The sequence below is a fragment of the Silene latifolia genome, chromosome 11, assembly GCF_048544455.1.
Source record: "Silene latifolia isolate original U9 population chromosome 11, ASM4854445v1, whole genome shotgun sequence".
Taxonomy (NCBI): Eukaryota; Viridiplantae; Streptophyta; class Magnoliopsida; order Caryophyllales; family Caryophyllaceae; genus Silene; species Silene latifolia.
Window position 1 is genome coordinate 5440301 of NC_133536.1, and position 12588 is coordinate 5452888.

Here is a 12588-nt window from a genome sequence, read left to right on the forward strand (position 1 = left end):
CTTTGATCTGTTTTCTGGTTGGACATAATATTTTTTTCCTCATGTTGTAAGAATTCATGGAATTAAATAGGATTATTAGTCATAATTGTCGTAACGCGCGTAAATTGTGACAGCATTCCCGTTTTAGGTTCAATTAGTCTGGTGTAAAACGGTTTTATGTAAAACCAGTGTCCCTAACTCATGTTACGGTCTTGCGGAGGTACGCAATTCAACTGATACGTGGTTCACACGAATTCTTGAGTAAGGTGGTTTTACACGAGAATTTGCTTTCCTGTTTCTACGATGGCGTTTCTCATGGCTTTCTTTGCTTTGAATCTTAATAGACGCACCATTGTTATATTTTGGTTTTTTGATTCGGTTACAATTAGACCTGGCAAACAGGTTAATTCGGTCAGGTTTGGTCGGGTCAATTTAGGTTCAGGCTGTTTGGGTTTGCAAAAATTCGGATAAGATTTGTTTATTTCAGGTTCGGGTCATTTTCAGGTGGGTGGTTATGAAGTTATTTGGGAATAACGACTAATATGTGATAATAAACATTCGAGTCGTTTTGAATAGGGTAGGGTCAATTCGGATTTCTGGTCAGATTCAGGTCTTCAACTCGAATGCGGGTCAGATCTGATCGGGTTATTCCAATCAGGTCAGTTTTGTCAGATCTAGTTACAACCAACTTTCGTTTTGAATAGGGTAGGGTCAATTCGGATTTCTGGTCAGATTCAGGTCTTCAACTCGGGTGCGGGTCAGATCTGATCGGGTTATTCCAATCAGGTCAGTTTTGTCAGATCTAGTTACAACCAACTTTCGTTTTGAATAGGGTAGGGTCAATTCGGATTTCTGATCAGATTCAAGTCTTCAACTCGGGCGCGGGTCAAATCTGATCGAGTTATTCAGATCAGGTCAGTTTTACCAGATCTAATTACAACCAACTTTTAATCTACGAAATAAGGTGAAAACCGAACCTTATCAGCTAATTTAACTACCTATGTTTAATATCATGAAATGTTGGTGATATAATTATTACTAGTATCAATATTTGGTAGCGTAATTAACAGCTAATTTGTTTGTAAATTGTAATCTTGAAGTGGAAGTACAAGCTGTAATAGATCATGGTTAAGGACCACATTTCAGTTAGTTAGGGTGCTCTTTTGTGCTCATCAAGTTGCTTGCTTTGATGAAACTTTCATGCTATTTAGGTCATTATTTGCATAAGCAGTCCGTTTTTCTTAAGACCATTACTTTTAGTCTGAAATAAGACGGGTAACATATCATCATTTTACAATAAAATGTTGTTATTTTCTGATAACATGTTACCATTATTGTTCACATAATTTTCAGGGTAAAAAATGACACTTCTAGTCATAACATTTTGTGAATTAATTGGTTACATTTTCTTAAAAAATGACAACGTTTTATCCGTCTGACAAATAAGACGAAAAGTATCCGTCTGAAATAAGAATTTGTGATAAGCTTTCTATGCATCTAGACACAACTACAAAAGATTGTGCTCTTGAAACCAACTTTACAACCAACAAACTTTTAAGTATCGACAATTCGAGAAAGGAGAATCAAAGCGGTTTTAATCTAGTGGTTAAAACGTAAATACTATGAACAACAGGTCTAAAGTTTGAATTTCTCAAACTGTTTATATTGCTTTTCTTGCTATTTAGTATTTACTGCTACAGAATAACTCAATCATAACTCCTCCTATTGCCAAATTATCGGATATCATCAACATAAACTCGAGGAGCCGAAGATTTGTTCATGAGCTATATTCAGGACCCGAAAATCCACCACCACCAAAAACACATATAAAATCATCCTAAATCTTTGAATACCGATTGATCTCACAAGTGAAAACGAACTAGTATAAATTTTCGTAGTTATTCAGAACATCGTTTTATAAATCGTGTACAAATTGTGTAAAAATGAATAGTTTCGACAGACTTGATTTTTTTGACAGAATTCAAATCAAGTACATTTGCCGGTAGTTTCTATAATTCAACTGCAAAAACCCGACTTTGGACAACTGCATCAACCGAAGTACATTTACTCTCTGTTCAAGTGTATTGACGAGATTTAGACCTATTCAGAAATTCCGATCAGAGCAGCATCAGTTGTGAGTTGTGACTATGATTTGTATGGAGCTGTATTCTGAGTCTCACAAATAATGTCAGACTTCTCTTGCTCTTGTTCTGCAAGATGATCCGACTCAAACCCAATAGACTAGAAGTCTAGAATCACGGCCATGGACCCAAAAAATGACCGAAACAAACTGACCTTGCCTGTATCCAAAATTCCGAATGTGACTTGTTTGCCAGACAGGTCTAGTTTTCAGCGTCACCAACATTATCAGACTTCTCTTGCTCTTGTTCTTGTTCTGCAACATGTACTAGCATCTCAAGTCGTCGGTCAAAGAGCAAGGCACTCTCATCTCTCTGATCAAGCTCAGCAGCTTCAAACTCGAGCCACTTTTCCCGCAAGTCATCAAGGATGTTACCTTGGTCGTTGCTACCTCCTGCTCCCGGGGCACTGGGAGCAGTAGTTCGGAGAGAAGAATCTCCTGACGGCGGTGGAAGCGTCAAAAGTATGGCTCGGAATTCACGTGTATAGGCAAATGTCTCAAAGTTGCACGCCATAGCATCTAGACAATACTCCCGGATCTTCACCACGCCATACCTGACCAAACAACCAAGTATGTAATAAGATCACTGGATTAAGCTTATGTAGCCAGCCAAGCTGCCAAGGTCGGTAATGATTTTCACGATTGCGCAACTTGGTGTTACGAAAAAGAAAAAGATGTCTGATTTGCCAAGCTCGGATAGGCTTATGGGTTTATTTCCCTAAAACAAGGTTGGGTCGTAAATCACTGCCAAATACCTAAACCAGCTCGGATCAGTTTATAGGTTCATTCGCCTAAAACCGGGTTGGGAACTTGGGCCAGGTTTCTAACGTACCTATTTCTGGGTGACCCATGGTAAGTATCGCGTAAATAATTACATAGATCTGATATGAAACATTTATCTAATCATCACTAACAACCAAATCATGCAATAAAAACTTAAAAAGGTTACTTACATGTCTGCTAGTAGCAACCAATGACACAATTCCGAAGGAGATGCTGTTTCAAGATGTGGAAGCAGAGCATCAGCTACAGCACGCTTGAGTGGAAATAACAAATATCTTGAGGCAGCATCAAACAACTCCTCAGCCTAATACATTACACCGTATTCAGGTGAGACTTGTGAAGCAAGTAAGGAGAAGCTCTCATACATGTCAGTGATAAGCACTAAGCAGCCTACCTGTTGAGGATCCAGCACCTTCAAACCGTCCGTATACCTTAAAGCATCAGTTCCACAGAAACGGGGAGAGCAAGAGTTAGGTTGCTTGTGAATAAACAAACGGAAACAAGTTATGTAAATGCTGAATCAGACCAGTTATATGCAGAATAACATAAAAAAAAATTAAAAAAAAAAAAAAGATGATGGATTCACCCCAGCACCCCCACCATAAAATATACACCCTTCATAATTTCGTCATCATAAAAAATACACCCTATCATCATCTTCTCGCAATCTTTTTCTTTCATCTCTTTCCCCAAAACCACCCCAGCAGGCCAGCACCCTGACCCTCAGTCCCCCACCCTCCGACCACCTGCCACCGTCACCATCAACATGAACGACCAGTCGACCATCCTCCCCCATCCAAACCCCATCAACCTGAACCTCTCCCAGCTAGAACTCCACCCCTCGCCTCACCAACCACTTGAACCCAGCCCACCCCTGTCAATATCCAATTGGCTATTTTGCCAAAAGAAGGGTTTAACCGATTAAGTTCTGTTTTCACAATGCTCTATAACATGAAGCCAATGCATCCTGAACCCAAAGACATCCTAGGGGTGCTTGGTGAACTCTTTCTGAGGAGGGTCTGAGGGATTAAACTAATGTTGGTGGTGGTAGCCTGGTAGGGAAAGAGGGGATATGAGGGAGGGATGCGCCAAACCTATTAAAGTAGTAGACACATGCTTTGAAAAGGCTAAAATTAACAAAAAAAAATAGGTTAGGTACATACATGTATTCTATCATTTTCTCAAATGCCATATGGCTCAGATCATGCTCTTCAAGACAGCAAAGAGCATCACCAAGGACGTCATTATTAATCTCTAAAAAATCTTCCATTCTTGAAATTCTTGTTTTAAAATATTCTGATCTAGAAGCCAGAACAACTTGATGGCATCGGAAATTCCTTCCATCAACCTTCACGCATATATCAGCTAAATCATCTACATGTTCATGAATCTTTAATTTACCAACAGATTCTACTAGCTTGTCACTAGCAAAATCAGTGTCCTCTTCCAGAGTAGAATTAGCCAAAGAGAGCTGTAGAATTCGATGTAATGCAGCAGGAAGACGCTCTTCCTCGGGAAGAGCCGAGCCTTGCAAAATAAACCGTCTCTGGGAGCTGTCTATTTCTCTTAGAGCTTTGTATTCTACATATCTTTGATGAAGTAATTCTTTCTCAATAACACTCTGCAAAGTTTCACATTTACAAACTTTGCATATTCTGACCAAGTCTTCCATGTCGTCTACTGCAATCTCTAGCCTGTCGGAATAGAAAAAGTGAACGAGGCTGTAGAGAGCAGCATAAGATAACTTCTCCTTTGAGAATCTTACTTCTTTACGATACTTCCAATCAGTCTCAAACTTCTCCTTGAAGTACGGAGAACGAGCACTCAGTATTACTCTATGAGCTTCTAAGGGCCTACCATGCACATAAAAGACAACATCAGGTGGGAAGTGGCCGGGATTTGGTCCATCCAGTAACGAAGGTCCTACAGGAAAGAAACCAGAACATTCAATAAAAAAACAGAGACGTCAAGCAAAATGTTTATTTGTAGGGCAACCAAATACCAACACTCCAACAGCCAACTAACATAAGATAATTCTTATAAAGTTATGTGGAATAAGATTGCAGAGGGGGGAGTGAGGGACACATCAAGTCGATATAAACCACTAAGCCTTACAAATTATATACCACAAGAGCCGAGCACGAATCAACTAATATAAGGCAACTCATTGACAAAGCTAAGGTAACTAAGCTACATGTTTTTCTCCAGAAGAAGCTTATTCATTGACACATAGCACTATAAACACTCCCCTTACAGCCTGAAGGTATCTGTTTTCTCACAAAAGACACCTCCTACATCTTTCTTTCAAATAGTGAAGGTAAGGAAATCAGATGTACACCACCTTTCCAATGCCCCCAAAATTCAGGAATGAAGCAAATTTCCAAACTATACGTTAATCGCATTTCCACTCTCTTCCATGAAAATTTAGAAACTTCCCGAACCCCAAACTTACTACCAAGGCCATAACATTACCCAATACCTCAATGACTCACGCAGAATTGCAGGGTTAAGGGATCAGACGCACAAAGCCTAATCTTGTGTCAATAACCCAAATACCCTATGTTAGTAAAACAAAGAGCAACCAACTCTGTAGTACGTCATTTTGCTTTATTCTATCAATCAATAACAACTTCTAAAAGCTCATATTGCTCTATTGCTCTATTCTATCATAACAACACAAACACGAACACAAACACGTACAAAAGTCATTTTACTTTATTCCATTGATAAAAACGACTAGCAAGTCATTTCACTAATTCAATAACTAGTAACTCAATATGAACAACAGGTAATAAGTCATTTTACTTTATTCCATTGATAAAAACGACTAGCAAGTCATTTCACTAAACGACTAGCAAGTCATTTCACTAATTCAATAACTAGTAACTCAATATGCACAACAGGTAATAAGTCATTTTACTTTATTCCATCGATAAAAACCACTAGCAAGTCATTTCACTAATTCAATACGGAGTAACTAGTAACTCAATATGCACAACACCCAATAAGTCATTTTACTTTATTCCATCGACAAAAACGACTAGCAAGTCATTTCACTAATTCAATATTTCACTAATTCAATATGCACAACACGTAATAAGGCATTTTACTTTATTCCATCGACAACGAAAGCACTCACCAGCAAACTCAAACTGATCATCCTCCCCATCACCGTCACCACCACCAACCCCGCCCCCACGATTCCCGCCACACCCGAAAAACACCTCCCTCAACGCCGCATTAAGCGGCGCAAGAGGAGGCGGTCTCGCCTCAAAAGCCTTAAGAAGCTTCCTAACTTTCAAATTAAGGGCAGCATAATGACACCGGTCACCATCAAACGTATGTTCAGAACAAATCGCACCAGCTTCTAGAAGCATCCGGGCAGCATCAAGGTGACCAGCAAGACAAGCATAGTATAGCGCGGTCGAGTCCCACCGGTCTCGACCGTTGACATTGACTCCGGTCTGAAGAAGGTAACCGAGCCGGTCTACGTCGCCGGCTCGGGCCGCGGAAAATAGGTCGCCGTATGGGGTTTTCTTTAGGGGGAGTGATAGGGAGAAGTCTGTTGCTGTTAGGGTTATTTCTGAGAGGTCGGATGGTAATGGTGGTGCTGATTTCGACATTTTTGGGGTTTAATTAGGATTTTTGGGGATTTAATTAGGGTTTTGAGGGTTTAATTAGGGTTTTAGGGGTTTAGATTGGGGGTGATGATGGAGGTGAAGGTGGAGATTGTTAATGGCGGCAGTTGGAAGGTTGTGGATATTGGAAAATGGAGGGAGGGAGTAAAGTACTAAACTATAGTAGTTGGTCAACTTGTTGGGAGGAGATTTTGTATAGAGACGGTTTCTTACCAAGTTACTCAGTTTGTCTAGATTAATAATTATTTATAGAGCGTTCTCTTCGTGAATTTTGCACGATTTCCGGACAATTTGTTAATTTTGACAAATCCACTTTTCAATGCACTAGAAATATTGAGCGTTCTCTTCGTGAATCCTTTAGAGGCATTCTTCATATGAACGAGGAAGCTCATTTAGGTAAGTATTTAGGATGTCCTATAATTGATAGCAGAGTGACTAAAAATACTTTCGAGAACATTATTCAATCTTCTTGCACTCAATTATCGAAATGGAAAGCGAATTCTCTATCTCAAGCAGGTAGACTAGTTCTTGTCAATGCTAATTTAGCCGCGAAGGGAACTTTTCAGATGCAAAGCTTCCTCCTCCCTTCATCGATCCATAATAGATTAGATAAGATTAATAGAGACTTTCTTTGAAATAAGAATCCTTCTCAGCGTTCTCCTAATTTGGTTGGTTGGCATAAAGTTTGTTTACCAAAGTCGGTTGGTGGTTTAGGAATTAAAATCTTCTGAAACAGCTAATAAAGCTCTTCAAATGAAACTTTTATGGAAAATTCTTATGGATAAGGAAAGTATATGGGTCAAAGTGGTATCTAAAAAATACTTGAGAAATTGTTCACTATTTGATCATAAGCCTAATTCAGCCTCTTCTTGGCAATGGCGTAAATTAATGAGTCTTCGGACTCTATTTAGAAAAGGACTGAGATGGCAGGTAGGTAATGGGAGCAACATTAAGTTTTGGTCTGATAATTGGGTTTTTCACACCCACTTACAAGCAGTATGGTTGACGATGATAGTAACCGTGATCTTAATCTTTTGGTTAAAGATTTCATAACCTCAGACAAGCAATGAGATGTTTGTAAATTATCTAGTTTAGTGAATAACGATATTGTTAATCGATTACTAACATTTCGATTGCCACATAATGATATTCCGGATACCCTAATTTGGGGTTGTCCGTAGATGGAAATTTCTCTACCAAAACAAAGAACTTGGTTAGCGCAAGGTTTGTTCGATCAAGCTCTTGACAAATGTGAATTTCAGTGGATTTGGAAATTGAATATTCCTCCTAAATTGAAATTTTTTCTTTGAAAAGGCTGTGTTGACGGCCTTCCAACGAAAAGTAGACTTCTCAAAAGTCATATTGATGTCCCACCTCATTGTGTTCTGTGCAACAACCCTATTGAAAACAAAGATCATTTCTTTTACGAATGTCCCTTGATTGGGTCTGTCATCCAAGACCTGAACATTATTAGTTTCAACGAGTTTTTGTCAAATTATGATACTATTATAAGTCAAAGTTTTCTAACGAAACTTAATTATCTCAAAGATTTAATTTCAAAAGATGACTTTATAAAGTTTATCTTTATTTGATGGAATGCATGGTTCCATAGAAATGATATTATCTTTAATAATGTTAATTTAAGTATCGAAAAAACTTATTACTTTATGTAATAATAGCACTAAGACATGGAATGTGACTAGATTTAAGGATCTCAACAATCCTGAGGTAGAAGAGTCAGCTAGAAACAATTCTAGTAAGGAAGAGATTTGGTGGGAAAAACCTACAAACGGTTTCCTAAAGCTAAATTTTGACGGATCGAGAATAGAAGGTAATAAAAGCTGTCGCTTTAGGATATTCTATAAGAGATCACAATGGTAAAGTCGTTTTGTTGGGAGCCAAAAAGTGCGGATCCAATAGTATCCTTGTTGCGGAAGCACTTGCTTTAAAAGAAGGTATTTTAGCAGCTAAATACTTAGGAATCTCAAAGTTAATTGTGGAGGGTGATAACTTATGTGTTATTAACTCGATTCGAGGTACTTGGCAAATTCCGTGGGAAATTTATAGTATTATCAAGGATGTGAAATTAGACCTTCATTTTTTCGATGAAGTGATAATTAAACATTGCTTTCGTGAAGCCAACAATGTAACACCCGTGAATTTCCCGTTTTGACATTTAAAATTTATTAAACCGTTTAATCACTTTATTTTATATTCTATTTAATTAATTTTATGTCAAACACGATTTTTATAAAAGTAATGTATAAAAGCTCATTTATATAAAGATACGTATTATTAAATTACATTTTTGAGGCATAATTTATATAAGAATTTATGAATACGTATTTTTGGTCGGATAGTAATAATGACAAGAATAATAATAATCTCTGTCTTAATTCCCGTCCAGCTATAGACCGTCACATTTCCACTTGTGAAACTAATCTTTTCTCAACCTATCCCGTATCGACAACACACTACCTACATCTATTATTCTATTACCCTCACTCACCCTCACCATAAATCTAGCGGACCAATCCCCACTCACCTACCCCTTTCTTTCTTTTTCTGAAACATTAGATAACACAGCAGCAGCAGCTGCAATAACAAACCAACGAGCTACAACTCCATTTTCGTGACCTATAAACCCGGTTTCCTCTTAATTTTTGTACCATTGTCTTCCTTACTTCCTCCACCATCTTTTAAGGTAAGAAAGTCTTGTCTTTGTGATGGTTTCGATTTTCGCCGTCTTATAAAAGTTTCGATTTTTGCCTCAATCCTTTCTTTTTCTTGCTCTCTGATAAAGGATTCGAAGACCCGGAGTGAGGCTCGTGCCTTGTGGACCATTTATTCGAAGAATAAGGAGCGTTTGAGGTAACGGTGATAGGTTACTCGACAAAATGTCGAATTTGTATCCGTATATGTTGTGTTTAGCTCTTATATACTACAAAGTTTGAACCTTTAATCGTTTTTCATATGTAGGGGGAGGAATATGCGTTTTTTTTAATCTGAATTCAGTTTTCATTATGGGATATGCTTAAAACAAGGTTACCTAATTGAATTTATGCCACATCCAATTTGTGATATGCTCCTAGTGTAGCGATTGGTTTATAGATTTTTAAAGAGCCACGATATAATACACTTGAACAGTTTTGCTATATTATAGGGGTTGAGTGAATCCTGTAACACAACCTTAAAACATCTATTTAAATGTAGGGGTAACTAAGGTAATGTGAGTACTCTCCTTTATTCTCCAAATACACCTTTGGCAGGACTGCAGGATCCTTAGACTGTGAGTGAGTAATTAATAGTTATGCTTGGATGGAAAATGGCAAGTCTTAAATGAAAAAAAAATATGTTCGAAGTATTTTGGACAAGGTGTTCTTGAGTTGCGATGCTGTGGAGTCCTTGGTTCAGAATTATATAGTCAATTTCTATGAGGATGTATTACTGGGTGTAATTTTTAGAGGAAAAGTTTGTCTTTAAGTGCCTTAGTTATGAGGCTGTTTTGAGTGGTAAATTGTGGTGTTTGTGGTGCTGTTTTGAGGCGTGAATGTGGTGGTTTAGGGGTTGTGTTAGGGGCGGCATGGCCACTGGTTGTAGGCAGTCGAGTGGTGGCATGTCACGGCCTGTTTTGGCCTGCAACTGGACGGTTCACGACCTGCATTGGCTGCTTTTCACGGCTGCAATCAGTCTGTCTTGCAGGTTGCTTGTGTGCGTTTTGTTGGTTTACATGCCTTTTTATTGTTGGGCCATGGTTGCTTGCCTTATAATTGGACTAATTGTGTTTTACATGTTGGACTTAAATGGACTAAAGTATTGGACTTCTTATAGCTTATTTGTTGGGCTCCTAAATGAGTCACTTGGATTTGGTCACATTTTATTTCGTAAATTTCCACATGACGTAAATTATTCATTGTCACTCATGATATTTTATTTAACCGGCACGTTAAATCATAAAATGGAATATTTATTATTCTAAAACAAGTATGAGTTATTTATTATTAAACAGTTATTTGTGAAGAGTCATATTCTTGATAATGCCTTGTATTGTTCTGTTGTGAGAGTCTTGGTCCTAACGGATACTAGGGGTGAGTTATAAGCCCTCTAGTTGCGATATGATCGTTGGGATTAATGTTCCCATCTGTACTCATGGTGAGATGCAAGCCATGAGTATGAATGTGACATTTATAGTCCCGTGTCATATGATGTTTGCATGATCATTCTTACTCTTATTGTGACTCAAGTGTGACGTTTTACATTGTGTGACTACTTGACATTCCTTCTTTTCCTCTTTCGGACCTTTGGTTACAAGTATGTGTCATGTTTCCGGATTGAGTTATCTTTCCTCTTTCGGACCTTTGGTTACAAGTATGTGCCATGTTTCCGGATTGAGTTATCTTTCCTCTTTCGGACCTTTGGTTACAAGTATGTGCCATGTTTCCGGATTGAGTTATCCTTCCGCCTTTTTTCGGACCTTTGGTTACGAGTGTGTGCCATGTTTCCGATTAGAGGTTACTCGACCTTTGGTTACGAGTGTGTGCCATGTTTCGAGTCTTGGATACGATTGGTATATCGTTTGTCGAATCGGGTGACGTCCATCCCGAGAGTCTGGATCCAGGTTTAGACTAGGACCGTATTATGATCGTCGTCCTACCAAGAGGTTGGAGTCTAGATGGTTTGTCTTGTGAGTTCATACTAAGTATATGTCTTACACTTGTTGAGTCGTGTCAATATGAGTTGGTTGACTTGGTTGTTCTATGCCCTTGATTGCATATTTATTCTAATATCTCATGCCTATTTCATTAAGAAAGTATTATGCCAATCTCATCATGATTATCAATTGTATCCCTTGTTCTTAATTGTTCACATACGTTGCATGATCAATATGTTTAATTAAGTGTCTGTTTACTTGTATTTCGACATATTGTGGCTGAGAGAACCTTGAGTTACTCCCCACTGACTGTGGCGTTCATGTTTACATGAATGACAGGTTGTGAAGATGCTTACGTGGGGAAGACGTGTGGGCTAGCGAGAACTAAACCCTTGGACCTTAGTTTCTAGTTTAGAAACCCCTTATATGTTTATTCGTGGGATATCTTTTCTCCGCTTACTAGAGTTGGGTTGTAATAGCCTAAATTTGTCTATTGTAGTATTTGTTTTATTTCGTTAGTGGCATCCGCGTGCTAATCTTTAACTAGTAATTTAAAAGTTTTTAAAATCTCACAAATTTTCGTTTTAGTTTATTAGTTATATTTTCCGCTTTATCGCGGAGTGTCACAAACAAGGTTGCTGACTTCATGGCTTCAGTTGGACATTCATGTCCAAATCTTTCGAGTTGGTTTGATAGCCGGTGGCTTCAACTTACCTCCCTCATTCGAAAGGATGAGATAGGTTGGTCTTACCCTAGAGGATCAACCTAGTTTTCTTACCTAATAAAAAAAAAAAAAATAATAATAATAATTATCTATATTATTTTTGACATAAAGATTAAGGGAATAAATATGGATGAATTTGGACCACAAAAATCATTTTTTAATATCAATACAAAAAGTAAACGTAAAGTTTACGCGATAGGTAAAAAAGAAAAATGAGCGATTAAGTAGTTGTTTATAAATTTTTGATAAAAGATTATCTCGAGCTCATTGAAAGACTATTTTTCTTGTAACTTTTAACTTTTCATATATTGTACTCCCTCATATTCATTCATTTCTCCCCCTTTCATTTTGCACAAAAAATAAGAAAATGATTTTGGACCACACAAAACACTATACCCCACATACAATTGAATTTGTTTCGAGTATAAATGTATTTCATGATAATTACAAAATACATACGAGACTAATGATGATTTTAGTGCTAAATTATGCTAAGCTTGGTCCGACGCTCGATATTGTAGACGTGAGGTCCATTGAATGATTTCCTCCTCTCGGACTGCACTTGAAAATAATAGCAAACTTAGCCTCGAGGGTTCTGAAGAAAACCCATCTCATAGTCAAGTTAGGTTCTCTTTAAATCACCCTAGACCAACCAAGTTCCTTGCGAGGAGTC

The 12588-nt window shown here is 37.9% G+C and overlaps 1 protein-coding gene and 1 long non-coding RNA gene across 2 annotated transcripts; one reads left to right on the top strand and one right to left on the bottom strand.

Moving 5' to 3' along the window:
• Positions 1-1835: 1835 nt before the first annotated feature.
• On the bottom strand, positions 1836-6704 carry LOC141610763 (BTB/POZ domain-containing protein At2g04740). Its single transcript, XM_074429018.1, has 5 exons — positions 6042-6704; positions 4066-4825; positions 3297-3333; positions 3073-3206; positions 1836-2673 (listed from the first exon to the last, which is right to left on the bottom strand). Exons 1-5 carry the CDS (start codon positions 6523-6525, stop codon positions 2322-2324), a joined length of 1767 nt encoding a protein of 588 aa, XP_074285119.1. The 5' UTR covers positions 6526-6704; the 3' UTR covers positions 1836-2321.
• A 2377-nt stretch (positions 6705-9081) lies between these two features.
• LOC141612657 (uncharacterized) lies at positions 9082-11726 on the top strand. Its single transcript, XR_012529132.1, has 3 exons — positions 9082-9244; positions 9344-9411; positions 11531-11726. It is a non-coding gene; the product is annotated as an uncharacterized LOC141612657 (long non-coding RNA).
• Positions 11727-12588: the final 862 nt, after the last annotated feature.